The 17,867-nt window shown below is 38.0% G+C and overlaps 1 protein-coding gene across 2 annotated transcripts; it reads left to right on the top strand.

Annotated features, from left to right (window-relative positions):
• Window positions 1-251: 251 nt before the first annotated feature.
• pfkma (phosphofructokinase, muscle a) lies at window positions 252-16,177 on the top strand. 2 transcript variants are annotated; one of them, XM_079802826.1, is made up of 22 exons: window positions 252-490; window positions 1,546-1,619; window positions 1,705-1,782; window positions 1,991-2,180; window positions 4,092-4,257; window positions 4,358-4,402; window positions 4,620-4,728; window positions 6,141-6,236; window positions 6,345-6,437; window positions 6,559-6,684; window positions 7,090-7,154; window positions 7,253-7,316; window positions 7,406-7,552; window positions 7,777-7,847; window positions 7,921-8,008; window positions 9,173-9,325; window positions 10,523-10,687; window positions 10,764-10,825; window positions 13,376-13,487; window positions 13,579-13,678; window positions 14,171-14,276; window positions 14,387-16,177. In XM_079802826.1, the coding sequence occupies exons 1-22, from the start codon at window positions 400-402 to the stop codon at window positions 14,538-14,540; spliced, it is 2,355 nt and encodes a 784-aa protein (XP_079658952.1). In that variant the 5' UTR covers window positions 252-399; the 3' UTR covers window positions 14,541-16,177. The 2 variants fall into 2 exon arrangements, with proteins under 2 accessions (XP_079658952.1, XP_079658953.1); XM_079802827.1 differs by having other exon boundaries at window positions 317-490; window positions 13,421-13,487; window positions 14,387-16,175.
• The last annotated feature ends 1,690 nt before the right edge of the window (window positions 16,178-17,867 follow it).

The following is a 17,867-nucleotide window of genomic DNA, read 5'->3' on the forward strand; positions in this document are numbered from 1 at the left end:
AAGAGAATTAACGAAACACATTCTTGATTTTATTGCATTTTACAAAATGTCCCAACTTTTCTGAAGATGGGGTTGTATTCTAAATAAATATTCAAATAAAACAACATTATATAGCATTGAGACATGGCAAACTTGATAATTGCTTTTTGACTTATTAAGTATGCAACCTTTGCTGTGTAATTCAAGTTGATACTTTATATTTAGCTGAGTCAGGGGGTGTGTGACTGTGGTGTTTGTGTTTGTGAAATGATATCCAGGGGGTGGGCACAAATCACTGGAACACTGTCCTATTAAACCCTTCCTTCTGCAGCCCCTTGCTTTGAGAGACGGCGCTAGCACGTCTTTCATTTGCCTCCTTTTACAATTTCTTCTGCCACTAATTTCTGGAATACCTGAACCATGTCAAACATAAACACAGCTGGGATGGACCCGACAAAAATGGGGCTTGGACGGGCCATTGCTGTACTGACGTCAGGTGGAGATGCCCAGGGTAAGTAATGATCCGCCTCTTAGATTTTTTGCTAGTCCCTATGGTGGTTTCCAAGAGGGTGGTAAAAAAAAAAAAAATCCTGCATGGATAATTAGATCATAATACTTTTGGTGCAAAGTTATTAATTTTTTTATAAACACATTTTCGATATTTTACATTTGTCTTATTTTACTATTGTTATGCTCAAAGCCAGTTCCATTATCACAACAACAAAAAACTGAAAAAGAATAACCTATATACTAAATATATAATCTATGGCTAGGAGTTCAATATAACAACAATTGTACTGAATTGGAAGACACAAAATACCACAAAAATACATAAATTAACTTACAATTAAATTAGTTGAATACATGTTCAGAAGCAGAAAAGAAAGCACAAATTGTATTAACAAAAATAAATCTTCTGTAGTCTTTTGATTTGCTCAAGTCTGGTCCATTAAGGTCAATGCTCTTGTAGCCTTTAGCTTTAGCCTGTAGCTCTTGTACCCCGTCTACCTATTTCCATAATTGAAGGCTAAATTTATCTCCAGTGACCTTCTTCTGAAATGACATGAGGTTATGGAGAGTAGCAGGCTTTTCCACAGCTGCTCACTGTTGAAACTTGAGACATCGAGTGGCGTTTTTGTACACAACACGATCTAAACACCTTGAGCTATAGTGTGGAGTTCACAGAATTAAGTTATCTCAGACACTCTTGTTCGCATAATTTCACAATCTGTGGAATGAAATGTCATGTGAAGTGTCTCTCTTTACTTTCCCACTTGCTCTGTGGAGCTTTTTGAATCTTTACAGTTTAGGGTGACCATATTTTGATTACCGAAAACCAGGACACTCGGCCCGGCAATACTTGAAGTTTACACAAAGATTCCTTATTAATGTCAATACATTTAAAGTATGCCCCCTCTGTATGGATAGAAAATTGTTATATTAGGGCCAGGACAGGACTTGAAAACAGGACATGTCCTGGGAAAACAGGACGTTTGGTCACCCTCGTACTACAGTTAAATATGATTATGGTATGAGAACACACAGAGGTTTTCTTGTCTATTGCAGGGATGAATGCAGCCGTGAGGGCCACTGTCAGGGTTGGTCTTTACACTGGAGCCAAAGTCTACTTTGTCCATGAGGTATGTTGTATTTTATAAGACTAAAAACAAAAGTGTCCGTGCCTATCATATCGGTTAACAAGTCATGTCTGTTCACTGTGTGCAGGGCTATCAGGGATTGGTTGACGGAGGGGATAACATCCGTCCCGCTACATGGGAGAGTGTGTCCATGATGCTACAGCTGGTGAGCCTGTACTTTCAGATGCTATTCCTATACTAGGGTTTTACACTACTCATGTTATAAAAGACAAACTATGCTGAAAGAATATATACTCATTAATGATGACACTGGTGTTGGTCATTGCCGTTGATAAGACAACATCCAGAATGAGTTTTTCTTTCATGTGCACTGTTCTTTATGTAGTGTCTGTTTTCTTTCTGTCTGTTTCAAGGGTGGTACAGTCATTGGCAGCGCCCGCTGTAAGGATTTCCAGACCAGGGAGGGGCGTTTGAAGGCTGCCCACAATCTCGTCAGATTGGGCATCACTAACCTCTGTGTAATTGGTGGCGATGGCAGTTTGACCGGTGCCAACATATTTCGTACAGAGTGGAATGACTTGCTGAAAGATCTAATCAGCAAAGGTAAAGAACGATCTGTACTGAAGGTACCATTGAAACAATTTATTGAAACACATTAAACATAGCCTGCACTGTAAACCCGAACAAGTTGGAAAAACTCAAAAAAATCAGTTGCCTCAAATTTTTAAAGTTAAGAAATTGAAGTAAGTTTAAGCAGAGCTTGCAGATTTTTATTTTGTAATCATACATTTTAATTCCTCTGAACTTGAAATATTTGAGTAAGCTAATTCATTCATTTAACTTAAAAATATCAAGTAATCAAATTTTTTTTAGTAGTGGAAACTAGATTTAACTTGCTAATTCAATAAATGCCACCTTGCTAATTGGTTACACAATGCTTTGCTAGCATTAGCATTATCATAGCACTTGCTGAATGAGGACAGTAATATAATTAATTTAACATATATCTGATGGTAACCCAACATAACAGAAACTCTTCTAAACTAGCATAACAAAATATTAAACACTACTAAATCTCCAACTTAACGTTAATATTGCACAAAAAAAATAAAATAACACTTAATTTTGGCATTTACTGTCCCTTTAGAGTGTCATGGCAAAGCATACTGGGAAATAGAAATCCCAGCCCAGTTTCGGAAAAATTTAAGTTAGTCTAAATGAAAAGAAACAAGTTCATAAAACTATGAACAATGAAACAATTCAGATTACATAAATTTGAATCAGATTTGAAAACTCAAAAAAAGAGAAAGTTCTAAATACTCATAAATGTTCATTTTGTTTGGACTAATTTGTTTAATTTGAGTCGGCTCTACTCAAACCAATTAATTATTTTGAGCGTTAGGGTTCACAGTGTGTGTATATTTGTTTCATGGCTTTAAGGCCACGCGTGTCCACCAAAGCATTTTTTCACGCAGCTGGCTGGCGTATCCCATTGTTTTCAATGGGAGCGCGACGTTTTTAGAATGCCATGAGCGTAATGAGATGTTTTTTACTGGTTGCCGAGAGTTGAAGAATGTTCAACTTTGAGTAAAACGCAGCGCTCATCACTGTCACTTTTCACCCAGCCGTCCAATCACTTTATCCAAAAAATCCCTTTCGTCCAATCACATTATATCTGCATTTTTATATAGAAACAATACAGAAAACTATCTGTGAAATGAGATAATGGTTACACTTCCGCATATTCCGTATCATAGAAAGCAAAGTGTCCCAACTGAGAAAAAAAGACCCTGCTGCGCTGCCAAAATGCTCTCATGCGCTCACAGCAAGGCATTTTCAGCAGAGCGCCTAGCGTTTTCAGCTGGATAAAAACGCTTTGGTGGACACACGGCCTAAGGCTGGAATCCCTAATTCTGACTGGTCATTCTGAGTATTTTTTCCCACCCTGTCAGGGTTAATTTTGCATTAATCTGTACATTATCCCATATATACACTACCATAAGTACCCAAATCAGAGATGCACTACTGTTCAAAAGATTTTTTAATGTTTTTGCTCACCAAGGCTGCATTTATTTGATAATATTGAGAAATATCATTACAATTTAAAATGACTATAATTTATTCCTCTGAAATCAAAGCAGAATTTTCAGCATCATTACTCCAGTCTTCAGTGTCACATGATCCTTCAGAAATCATTCTAATATGCTGATTTGCTGCTGAAACATTTCTTATTATTATCATCAGTTGAAAACAATATTTTTGTGAAAACCGTGAAACATTGTATTTTCAGAATTCTTTGATGAATAGAAAGTTCAAAAGAACAGCATTTATTTTAAATCTTTTGTAACATTATAAATCTCTGTCCCTTTTGATCAATTCAATGCACCCTTACTGAATAAAAGTAAAACATTTATTTAGCTTCATTTCATTCTTTCTTTCAAATAATAAAAAAAACCCCTACTGACGCCAAACTTTTGGACGGTAGTGTAAACTGAATTGTCCATCTGCACACAGGTAAGATCACCAAGGAAGAGGCCAAGGCTTCATCTCATCTGAATATTGTGGGTATGGTTGGCTCTATCGACAATGACTTCTGTGGAACGGACATGACAATCGGCACAGACTCTGCCCTACATCGAATTATTGAGGTGGTGGACAGTATCACCACAACCGCACAAAGGTCACAGATATGTGTAATTGATCAAATACCAGCAATCACTGTTATTTTGTTTAGACATTTGCTCCTACATTGTGATTTTGACCTCTGCTCTCACCCACAGCCACCAACGTGCTTTCATCCTTGAGGTCATGGGAAGACACTGTGGGTAAGAGTGTGCTTGTGTATGTGTGTTTGCTTATACTGAAGTGAGCTTATGTGAGCAACAGAACTGGACCCTCTAAGATCCAAACCCAGAGCAAAAGCAGACCCTCTAACACCCAGATCAAATGGTTCAGATGCCGGAATCTCATATTAAATCAGTTGAAACAGAGCTTGCATTTTCCACAAGTTGTTAAATAGATCTATGTGTGTGTGTGTTTCAGTTACCTAGCTCTGGTTACTGCTCTTGCATGTGGTGCTGACTGGGTGTTTATCCCTGAGATGCCCCCAGATGACGGGTGGGAAGAGCACTTGTGCAGAAGACTGACCGAGGTACAAAACAATAGACAACACACAAAAAACACGAAAATTATATAATTGTAAGACACATAGTTCAGCATTCTTGAAATACTTAACCGTTTGGGATTGGTAAGATTGTTAATTTTTTTTTAAAAAAGTCTATTAAGCTCACCAAGGCTGCATTGATTTGATCATAAAAACAGTAATATTGTGAAATATTAATAATAATAATATTTTCTATTTTAAAATATTTAAAATATAATTTATCCCTGTGATGTCAAAGCTGAATTTTCAGCATCATCAGTGTCACACGATCCTTCAGAAATCTTTCTAATAAGCAGATTTGGTGTTCAATTGTAAAAACAGTTATTATTTGATGACTAGAAAGTTTTTATTTAAAATAGATTTTTTTTCTTTACTGTCATGTTTGATCAATGTAATGCATCCTTTCTGAATAAAACTATTAATTTCTTTAAAGGTGCAGTGTGTAGTTTCTCTGGCTATCACCAGACCAAGCTCAATTTAAGATTGAACATTGGTCTGGGCAGTCTGGGGAGTGCTCTGTATTTTCTACTGCACAAGAGGCGTGATAAACGAGCATAATTCAAATGACTCTGTACGCAATTGGATAGTCCTTCAACCAATCAGACCACAAGAGGCGTGATCAACGGGCAACGACCCATCGCTTCTCTATCCGTCATTGTGTTAAACCTGCAAATAGCGTGCCAAGTGGATAAGCCAGTCTGTGATTGGTTCCTGCAAAAGTGTAACAGAAGCAGTAGAAATTAATGTTCAGGTTTCCAGACTGAGCTGCAGGGCGAAATCAAATCACCGGCAGATCAGGGTTTACCCAGTCTAGTGTGTAGTATATATGAGGATCTATTGACAGAAATGCAATATAATACACATAACTATGTTTTCGGTGGTGTATAAAGACCTTGCATAATGAATCGTTATGTTTTTATTACCTTTCATACACCGTGGGTCCCCTTACAGTGAAACGGTCATGTTTCTACAGTAACCCTAAACGGACAAACTTCTCTACAGAGCGCTAGCTACTCCCTGCTGTCTTAGACGACATCTTTGCCCTGTGTTGGCCACCGTAGCTTCTCTACGAGCTTCCAAAAGGAGGGGTGAGCGGTAGACGGTTGCAATTCACAACCTCAAATGTACACAGTGCACCTTTAAAAGAAAATGACCCTGAACCTTTGAACGGTATAGTGTAAATTTACTGGAAAAGCAAAACTGAAAAATAATGTTTTCAGAAGAAGTATTTTAAATTTAATTAGATTATTTTTAACTATTGGAAAAATGTGTTTTTTTTTATGTTTTAAGCATAAATCTAACCAAATGTAGTAAGGTTTGTGTTTGCTTGATTTAACCAAAAATGTATTTGCCTATAGGGCATTAAAAAATAATTCCTATTTTTGTCTCTCCTCAAACAGACCAGAAATGCAGGTTCTCGTCTAAATGTGATAATTGTGGCTGAAGGAGCGATCAATAAAGAAGGGAACCCAATCACCTGTGACCAGCTAAAAGATGTAACTTAACCCCTTCACTTACTATACTACCTATGCTCTTGAAAGAGATGCATTAGCATAGTGATGTCAATAAGTGCACTTTGATTTTATGTTTATGTTTTCATTCAGCTGGTGGCAAAGAGGCTGGGCTTTGATACTCGTGCCACTATCCTTGGACACGTGCAAAGAGGTGGCACCCCCTCAGCTTTTGACAGAGTGCTAGTGAGTCGCTCCCTCTTCAATTTAGGCCTGTTCCAGCCCTACATTTTCTCACTTTTCCCTTTAGATATTCCGCCCTTTTTATTTCATAGGAGTGTAAATGTGTGTGTTTGTTGTACATCAGGGCAGTAGGATGGGTGTGGAGGCTGTAATGGCTCTGCTAGAAGCCACTCCAGAAACTCCTGCCTGTGTAGTCAGTCTCTCTGGGAACCAGGCTGTCAGACTCCCCCTGATGGAGTGTGTGCAAGTGGTGTGTATACACATACATTTTTGATATACGCTATCTTAAAAGCTTAAATGTAGAAAGAGACAATGAAAAGAAAATGGGTACAATGCGGTTCTATGACCCTAGTGTTCTTTAACGCTCTGTGCCAAAAAGGGTCTGTAAATGCAAAAATGTCTTAAACGTTTGCATGTTCAACAGGTTATTTCAATTTCTTTCAAGTGATAAAGTATGTTTACAAACTATTTAATTCATTAAAAGTTAATAGAATTAAAAATTTATTAAAACGAAAATTGTTGCAATATAACTAAATCCATAAAATGATCATGATGGGTTCTATATATGAAGCACCTCACATCTATATAGAGTATATATAGATATTTTTTCATGATCTTCAAAATTCTCTACTCTATTCTCTACTTCAAAATATAGACCAAGGATGTCACTGTTGCCATGAAAGAGGGTCGATATGAAGATGCTATAAAACTCAGGGGAAGGTGTGTTTCGAAATGTCACTTTTTCTCTCTTATTTTTATTATTAATAGCATTGTAAACTTGTATTGTATTCAGTGATCTGTCTGTGCACTGTGTGCAGGAGTTTTGAGAATAACTGGAACACATATAAACTCTTGGCTCATGTGCGCCCCCCGGAGACAAAGGTGAGGAGATTCCTTAATTTTTTCTCATTTCTTCTCTTTTATTCAAATTTTTATCATGTCTTTTTTTTGTTCACCTTTTTGTTTGTCAGGGTAACATTAATGTGGCTATTTTAAACGTGGGTGCTCCCAGCGCTGGCATGAATGCAGCTGTACGTGCAGCCGTCAGGATCGGTCTCATCCAGGGTCACAACATGCTAGCGGTTCATGATGGCTTTGAAGGTCTGGCTCAGGAAAAGGTAAGCAACATGAACGAATCAAGTAGCGTTTCAAAGTTTTTTAATGGTTTTGAAATATGTCTCTTATTTTGACCATGGCTGCCTCATTGACCAAAAATACAGTAGAAACAGTAATATTGTAAAATACGGTCCTGCAGCTATGTTGTAGCTCTTAATCCTGTAATCCATTGTAAGGGTCTTAGAAAGCCATTGCATTGTTGTCATCTGTGTTACATAATCTTTAGATTGAACCCATCACTTGGAACACTGTTGGAGACTGGACAGGCAAAGGTGGCTCTGATTTGGGAACCAAAAGGTACTGATGATCACAACATCATTTATAGTTCTGCAATACTTGAAAGTGTTTCAATATTTTTCTGTTAATGCAGGGTGTTACCTGGAAAGTACATGGAGGAGATCAGCTTGAATATTGCCAAGTACAATATTCACGCTCTGATCATCATTGGGGGCTTTGAGGCAAGTGACGAAATGATATGTCCTATCCTGTCCACATTTTGTTCAGGCCAGGCCACATTAAAATGTTAGTTCACCCATAAATGAGAATTCTGTCATTAATTACTCTCCCTCATGTCGTTCTAAAGACTTTCATTCATCTTAAAGACACAAGTGAAGATCTTTTTGATGAAATCTGAGAGCTTTCTGTCCCTCCATTGACAGTCTATGCAACTACCTTTGACGCTTCAAAAAGTTCTGTTTGTAAAACTAATTCATATGAATTAAGCGGTTTAGTTCAAATGTTTGGAAGAGACTCGATCGCTTGAACAGATTTAATTTAGGCTTTTATTCACTTATAAACATTGATCAGTGAACATAAACAGAAGCTCAACCGAACCTGCTTGACGCGCGAGAACAAACCTCATTGGTTCTTGCGGAAGCTCAAACGCGCTGCGTAACACAAAAGAATGAACCTCATTGGTTCGCGCACGTCAAGCGAACATGCTTGATCTTCCGTTTTACCACAACTGATGTGTCAGTTGATGAACGTGAATAAAAGCCTAAATTCAAACGTTTTTAAGCGTCAAGTCAAGTCAACTTTATTTATATAGCAGCTTCACAGTGTTAAACAGGAAAATAATGCAACAGAATTTTATTTGGCCGTACAGCCGCTACGGAGAAAACGGTGATGTCATCAGCTCATTTCAACTATCATACAGTGACAATGTGGGCAGATCAGTAATTTAGTTTATATGGTTAATTTAGTTTACTAATTAGATTTATTTGGATATTTAGTTGAAAATTTAGTGTCCCCAACTGGCCAAGCCAAAGGCGACAGTGGCAAGGAAACCAAAACTCCATCAGGTGTCCTAATGGAGAAAAATAAACCTTGGGAGAAACCAGGCTCAGTCGGGGTGCCAGTTCTCCTCTGGCCAATTAACAAACAGCGCATGATTATTATTCTGGCAATTTGGTAGAAAAAGCATCAATGTGGTAGTTGCGTAGCTGTCAAAGGAGGGACAGAAAAGTCTAAGATGTCATCAAAAAGATCATAATTTGTGTTCCGAAGATGAACGAAAGTCTTATGGGTTTGGAACGACATGAGGGTGAATAATTAATGACAGAATTTTCAATTTTGGGTGAACTATCCCTTTAAAACTGCTGTCTTCACATTCCCGTTTTCAGGCATATTCGGGTGGACTAGAGATGGTTCAAGGCAGAGAGAAGTATGAAGAGCTGTGTATTCCCATGGTGATCATTCCTGCTACTGTATCTAACAATGTGCCCGGCTCAGACTTCAGCATCGGAGCCGACACCGCCCTTAACACCATCACCACGGTTAGAGATACAGCACACACACTGTCTACATTTTAGGGATGCACAGTATATCAGTACCATACTGATTATCAGCCAATATCTTAAATTAATTAATTCATTTTTTTATATATATATATTTAGTTTTGTATTTATTTATCAATTTATTTTAATGTTTTGTTTTTACTTCAATGTAATCTTTAGCAAATCTCAAAATGAATATATATTTTACATAATGTATATTGGGATGCCTGAAAGTACTTGCATTTAAAATAACATATTTTATGGCAAGACACAACAGGCAAAACCATTGTGGGGTGTTTTTTTGTGCACTGATCAATTTTGAGAATTTGGGCTATTTTGTTTCAATAAATTGTGTGTTTAGTGGAAAGAAAACACCCAAAATACACAATTAAGTGTTTATTTTATTACACTATCTATTTGTGCCCTTAATGACATTTACAGTGAAGTTGCGCTTGCCATTTTGCGCCGCCATGTTTCTACAGTAGCCCTAAATGGACAAACTGCTCTACAGAGTGCTAGCTACTCTCTGCTGTCTCAGACTGTTCTCAGACGACGACATCTTTGTCCGATGTCGGCCACCGTAGCTTCTCTATGTGCTTAGAAAGTGAAGGGTGAACGGAGAGTGGTTGCAATTTGCAACCTCACTGCTAGATGTCGCTAAAATTTACACAGTGCACCTTTTAAATGTCGTTTTCTCAAAATGAGTTTTTTCTCACGCACTGAGCCAGAAATTTTAGTTTTATTGGGATTTATCATTCACCTAATCACCTGATGTATTTGTAATATTTTATTCCTAAAAACATGGTGACTTTTCTGGAGGGATAAAAAATACATTTTTAACCTGGCTTTATCCAATGTTCAGATTTCAGTTCTAGACATTTAAGCAAAACTATTGCACATTTAATTAAATAATGACTAATTTGCATATTTAAACATAACATTTGAGAACTTTTAAAACAATTGTTTTAATGTACTGTGATCAATCTACTGGGAAAAGTATGGTGATATCTATTAGTTCAAATTTCACCCTATTCACCTGTGGTGTCTTGCCTTAAGAGTTTTATTTTTAATTTATTTGAACAAAAATGTATCAGTTATTGAACTTGAAAATGCTTATTAGCATCAGCCAGAATTGTAATCCTGGTGCATCCCCAGTATATGGTTATTCTGTACTGTCCTCACATGAGGCCTCTGTAGACCTGTGACAGGATCAAGCAGTCGGCAGCTGGAACCAAGCGGCGTGTGTTCATCATTGAGACTATGGGAGGATACTGCGGCTACCTGGCCACCATGTCTGGTCTCTCTGCAGGAGCTGATGCTGCTTATATATATGAAGAGAAATTTGGCATTCGTGACTTAGAGGTAAACCAAACAACTCAGAACAAATAGCAAAGACAATGGACTTAAAGATATCACTCAAAACAATTCATGTTTACAGACAAATGTGGAACATCTTGTTCAGAAGATGAAGACCACTGTTAAGAGAGGCCTAATTCTCAGGTTTGTCACTCAGTATTCGTAATATCCCTGTTGAAAAATACAGAATGCTGGTTAGGTATGTTTTGAAGCATGGCAGCTGGTTTGAGCTGGTTTATGCTGGCCCTTAGTTGGTCATGAGCTTGTCCTAAACTGGTTATAAACTGGTCCTGAGCTGGAGCTAGGTTCTTAGAACCATCTTAGGACCAGCTTAAACCAGCTCATGACCAGCTGCCATGTTTCAAAACATACCTAAACATCATATGCTGTTTTTACTTTTGAGGTGAGACTTCAAAAAAGGAATAACGCTTTAGAATAATGGTCCGTCATTAAAGGACACCTATTATGCAAAATCCACTTTTACATGATGTTTGAACATAAATGTGTGTTGACAGAGTGTGTAAACAACCACCCTATAACGATAAAAATCCACACAGTATTTTTCTTTTAATCCCCAAAAATCATAAGCAGTGTTTCAGAACAAGCTGTTCTCAGATTCTCTGCAGTGTGACATCACACTGCAAAGGCCCGCCCGCAAGGTTTGACTGACACTGCCATTTTAACATAGACCCGCCCTGTGAGACCTGTATGCAATCCGCCATTGTTGAGAGATGTATATGCTACGCCCTCTTCTAAAGACGGGGCGGGGATATGCAGCTCATTTACATTTAAAGCGGTACACACCAAAACAGCGCTTTTTATAGACAGACCTCAAAATGACAATTTCAACACGTTATAATAAATTATCTGTGGGGTATTTTGTGCTGAAACTTCACAGACACATTTTGGGGACACCCAAGACCAATATGACATCTTGTAAAAAGGGGCATAATAGGTGCCCTTTAATAGGTAACTATGCAGGAAGTAATGCAGGACTAATGAGTAGCACTACATTAACACTTCAGCTACTACAAGCTTAACTAATCAGTAAGTAATATTTAGGAGATAGTTCCCCGGCTGGGCCGAGAGTGAGGTGTCAAGGTGGCGGAGGGATGCAGAAAACTGTCGAGGACAGGTAAGTTGGCTGTGTATACTGTATATACTGTATACTGTCTTCTCTCGAGCTGATTAGATAGTGCTCCTCCCAAACTTTGTTTATATAACATCATGTGTCTCTTGAATTCTGCAATCTCTCTCAAGAGGCTGACAATTAGCTGAGCATATACTTAATTTTTGACACTTAGCCTACTTTTTAAAATCTTTATTCGAATATGGCAACATTCCTTTTTTAAAACCTTTATTTGAATATGGCAACAGTTTTATTTTAACATTTTATGGAAACATGAGACCTCGTTCTACAATATTTCTATCACTGAAAGAGACCCCTCCCCTATCAGCCAATCACTGGGGTCATAGTTAGTAAGCATGATGACATCATCCATAGCAACGAGGTCAACCCCGCCCTTAATCTTAGCTGAGTAAGGAACTGTATGTAAGAAATGTATATCAATTAATCATAAAATCAACCTGATATGTCACTAGACATTAAGAAATCATGTTAATTTCAAACACTTATATCACTGACAACAGTAGTCCGGCCAGGATATTGTCATTTAAAAGTGAAGTTGCAGCCCTCAACTGATGTTGATGTTGACATCAACATCAGCACCATCAAGCGCCACCCTCCACCTATCTACTAATCACAAAGTCAGTAGTGTTTCGGCATCTGGGTTGCCAGCTCTGCTCTAGTTACCACAGCTGCAGCTACAAACTTTTTGGATAAAAAATAAAACTTTACGAAACCTAAAAGACCTCGTTATGAATCAGAAAAACGTTGTGACAATGAAAAAAAAACTTGCTTTGTAGGACTCGTCACTTGCCATTGGAAGCTCCTTGTAGCAGCCTACGTTCCTGCTGGATACTACAGCCTATCTGGCATCCTCGAGTCAGGGGGGAGAGGGAGAGGGGATACACCGCTCTACAGTAATTTGAAAGTGATTGCAGTACCAGTTTTGGCCACAATCTTACATACATTTCCTTCAAGACTTCTCTCTATTCCTTAGTAAATGTTGGCCTCAGCAGCTTTGTGAATAGGTTTTAACAGAAAACTCTTAATACCCAAGAACTTTTAATGCTATTTAGGAGAACTCTTAGTGGCAAGATTAAATGTTTTGTGAATACGGCCCCAGGTCAATAGTAGTTCCTGCATAGTGACTAGGTAACACTTGAGTAATTGGTGATGCATTTTATGACCACATTGAGAGTAAAAAAAAGACAACTGCTCACATCTCAGACACGTTAATGTAGTGATTAGTAGATTAATTAATAGTTCTTTATCATTTGTCTTAGTTACTTATTCAGTAATGATTGATTACCTAATAAGGAACTATCTTAGTCCTAACTTCGATATTACATACTGATTAGTTAAGCTTGTAGTAGCTGAAGTGTTAATGTAGTACTACTCAATAATCCTGCATTACTTCCTGCATAGTTACCTATTAATGACGGACCATTATTCTAAAGTGTTACCGGAATAACTAAAAACAGCATCTTTAGCATGCATCAGTTTCTACAGCAAATGTAGTAGAACACGAATTGTTAAAATAAACACCTTTAAATGAACATGTCTTGTAGAAATGAAAACTGCAATTCCAACTACACCACCGATTTCATCTTCAGCCTGTATTCAGAGGAGGGAAAGGGTGTTTTTGACTGCCGAAAGAATGTCCTCGGCCATATGCAACAGGTTAGATGTAATAGGCCCTGTTTATTTCTAATATGAATTTAGAATGCACATTTATTAGCAGCGTTTTGTCTCACATACATTCTTTTTATAGGGTGGCACGCCGACACCTTTTGACAGAAACTTTGCTACTAAGATGGGTGCTAAGTCTGTTCTCTGGCTGACTGAGAAGCTGAAAGACTGCTATAGACATGGTGAGAAATGCATTAAATTGATCGAAAGTGACAGTAAAAACATTTATAATGTTCAAATAAATGCTGTTCTTTTGAACTTTCTCTTCATCAAAGAATCCTAAAAATTCTTCATGGTTTCCTCAAAAAAATCAGCATATTAGAATGATTTCTGAAGGATCATGTGAGACTGAAGACTGGAGTAATGATGCTGAAAATTCAGCTTTGCATCATAGGAATAAATTAAATATTAACATGTATTATAAATTCAATGAAAACAGTTATTTTAAACAATAATAATATTACATAATATAGATTCTAATATTTTTTAAACTCAAATCAATATTTCATGTCCAGGTATATATTTATTTTGAGTACCCATGTTATAATTTTCAGTTACTCAGTCAGTCACAAAGTAATATTAATTTTTATTCTATTATTTTGTGACAATGACTGGCTGGCGGTACATTATCCCTTTAAATAAAAAATGTATTTGTGATTTGACTGTCTGTACAGGGCGAATCTTTGCTAACACCCCAGACTCTGCGTGTGTGTTGGGCATGAGGAAGAGAGGACTGGTGTTTCAGCCTCTGGCTGAATTGAAAGAGCAGACCGATTTCGAGTAAGAAACTTCCATTATCACGTGCCAATAAATGCATATCATTCAGAAGTTTGTGACCCCACTAATTCATTAAAGTATCAAAAACGTTCTCTCTTATCTCTTTCCCTCAGACACCGTATTCCAAAGAGCCAATGGTGGTTGAAACTGAGACCTATTATGAAGATCTTGGCCAAGTACAAGATTAGTCTGGACACCTCTGAACATGCTCTTATGGAGCATGTCATAAACAAGAAGCCTCCAGTGCACATGACAAGCACAAAGTAATCATAAACGAAAATGAGGACAGACAGATGTGATTGACTACACAAACATGTGAAATGACGGGTGATCATGAATGTATCTATTTGTTAACCTGTCTGTTTCGTATTCTTTCATTTAGTTTGTATTTATGGTAATACTGTAAATTAAAATAATCTTATTATTAAAGGCCCTTGGTTTTCTTTTATAAATAAAATATACAGTGGGGAGACATGTATTTGATACACTGCCAATTTTGCAGGTTTTCCTACTTACAAAGCATGTAGAGGTCTGTAATTTTTTATCATAGGCACACTTCAACTGTGAGAGACGGAATCTACAAAAATCCAGAAAATCACATTGTATGATTTTTAAATAATTAATTTGCATTTTATTGCATGACATAAGTATTTGATCACCTACCAACCAGTTAGAATTCCGGCTCTCACAGACCTGTTAGTTTTTCTTTAAGAAGCCCTCCTGTTCTCCACTCATTACCTGTATTAACTGCACCTGTTTGAACTTGTTACCTGTATAAAAGACACCTGTCCACAAACTCAATCAAACAGACTCCAACCTCTCCACAATGGCCAAGACCAGAGAGCTGTGTAAGGACATCAGTGATAAAATTGTAGACCTGCACAAGGCTGGGATGGGCTACAGGACAATAGGCAAGCAGCTTGGCGAGAAGGCAACATCTGTTGCTGCAATTATTAGAAAATGGAAGAAGTTCAAGATGACGGTCACTCTCCCTCGGTCTGGGGCACCATGCAAGATCTCACCTCGTGGGGCATCAATGATCATGAGGAAGGTGAGGGATCAGCCCAGAACTACATGGCAGGACCTGGTCAATGACCTGAAGAGAGCTGGGACCATAGTCTCAAAGAAAACCATTAGTTACACAGTATGCCGTCATGGATTAAAATCCTGCAGCGCACACAAGGTCCCCCTGCTCAAGCCAGCGCATGTCCAGGCCCGTCTGAAGTTTGCCAATGACCATCTGGATGATGCAGAAGAGGAATGGGAGAAGGCCATGTGGTCTGTGAGACAAAAATAGAGCTTTTTGGTCTAAACTCCACTCGTCGTGTTTGGAGGAAGAAGAAGGTTGAGTACAACCCCAAGAACACCATCCCAACCGTGAAGCATGGAGGTGGAAACATAATTCTTTGGGGATGCTTTTCTGCAAAGGGGACAGGATGACTGCACCGTACTGAGAGGAGGATGGATGGGCCATGTATCACGAGATCTTGGCCAACAACCTCCTTCCCTCAGTAAGAGCATTGAAGATGGTACCGAAACACACAGCCAGGGCAACTAAGGAGTGGCTCTGTATAAAGCATCTCAAGGTCCTGGAGTGGCCTAGCCAGTCTCCAGACCTGAACCCAACAGAACATCTTTGGGGGGAGCTGAAAGTCTGTATTACCCAGCGACAGCCCCACAACCTGAAGGATCCGGAGAAGGTCTGTATGGAGGAGTGGGCCAAAATCCCTGCTGCAGTGTGTGCAAACCTGGTCAAGAACTACAGGAAACATATGATCTCTGTAATTGCAAACAAAGGTTTCTGTACCAAATATTAAGTTCTGCTTTTCTGATGTATCAAATACTTATGTCATGCAATAAAATGGTAATTAATTACTATATAATATATATAGTAGAACTGGCTTAATTCTACGTGGCATTGATTCAACAAGGTGCCTAAAGCATTCTTTAGAAATGTTGGCCCATATTGATAGGATAGCATCTTGCAGTTGATGGAGATTTGTGGGATGCACATCCAGGGCACGAAGCTCCCGTTCCACCACATTCCAAAGATGCTCTATTGGGTTGAGATCTGGTGACTGTGGGGGCCATTTTAGTACAGTGAACTCATTGTCATGTTCAAGAAACCAATTTGAAATGATTCGAGCTTTGTGACATGGTGCATTATCCTGCTAGAAGTAGCCATCAGAGGATGGGTACATGGTGGTCATAAAGGGATGGACATGGTCAGAAACAAAATGCTAAGTTAAACGGTGGCATTTAAACGATGCCCAATTGGCTCTAAGAGGCCTAAAGTGTGCCAAGAAAACATCCCCCACACCATTACACCACCACCACCAGCCTGCACAGTGGTAACAAGGCATGATGGATCCATGTTCTCATTCTGTTTACGCCAAATTCTGACTCTACCATCTGAATGTCTCAACAGAAATCGAGACTCATCAGACCAGGCAACATTTTACCAGTCTTCAACTGTCCAATTTTGGTGAGCTCATGCAAATTGTAGCCTCTTTTTCCTATTTGTAGTGGAGATGAGTGGTCTTCTGCTGTTGTAGCCCATCCGCCTCAATGTTGTGCGTGTTGTGGCTTCACAAATGCTTTGCTGCATACCTCGGTTGTAACAAGTGGTTATTTCAGTCAAAGTTGCTCTTCTATCAGCTTGAATCAGTCGGCCCATTCTTCTCTGACCTCTAGCATCAACAAGGCATTTTCGCCCACAGGACTGCCGTATACGGGATGTTTTTCCCTTTTCAAATCATTCTTTGTAAACCCTAGAAATGGTTGTGCATGAAAATCCCAGTAACTGAGCAGATTGTGAAATACTCAGACCGGCCCGTCTGGCACCGACAACCATGCCACTCTCAAAATTGCTTAAATCACCTTTCTTTCCCATTCTGACATTCAGTTTGGAGTTCAGGAGATTGTCTTGACCAGGACCACACCCCTAAATGCATTGAAGCAACTGACATGTGATTGGTTGATTAGATAATTGCACTAATGAGAAATTGAACAGGTGTTCCTAATAATCCTTTTGGTGAGTGTATATATATATATATATATATATATATATATATATATATATATATATATATATATATATATATATATATATATATATATATTTTTTTTTTTTTTTTTTTATTTTTTTTTTATTATTATTATTTATATATAAGATATTTATTTAGGAAGGGATGTAAACATAATGTCAATATAGCAACAGTTTGTAGTAACATGTATTTTTCAACCCTAGTAAATCTTAAATGATTATACACACATGCAAGCACAATTTTATGTTGTGTTTGTTTATACATTTTAAAATATGAACAGCTGAACCCATTCTGATGTACTATTCTACTAGTACTATGTACTATTTGGTAATCTGATACCAAAACTGACTAAAATAGTAATGTAAGAGTAGTGTAAATTACAATTTTGCACACTTTCCTTTTTATTAAAGAAACATTCCCACAAGTCTCCAGTCAACTATGTTCACCACCAGATGTCAGTCAGATCATCTTCGATATGCTATATTACATCAGTATTTTTATTCTTTATTCTCCCTTAGATTATAACTATAATCACTGATGTTTTAGT

The sequence above is a fragment of the Gobio gobio genome, assembly GCF_949357685.1.
Source record: "Gobio gobio genome assembly, chromosome: 21".
NCBI lineage: Eukaryota > Metazoa > Chordata > Actinopteri > Cypriniformes > Gobionidae > Gobio > Gobio gobio.

Bases quoted from the DNA above. Each gene is read 5' to 3' on its own strand.
- pfkma (XM_079802826.1), top strand. From the start codon at position 400: ATGTCAAACATAAACACAGCTGGGATGGACCCGACAAAAATGGGGCTT. The intron at 7,155-7,252 runs GTGTGTTTCGAA...CACTGTGTGCAG, and splicing joins GCTATAAAACTCAGGGGAAG to GAGTTTTGAGAATAACTGGA. The intron at 7,848-7,920 runs GTACTGATGATC...CTGTTAATGCAG, and splicing joins TCTGATTTGGGAACCAAAAG to GGTGTTACCTGGAAAGTACA.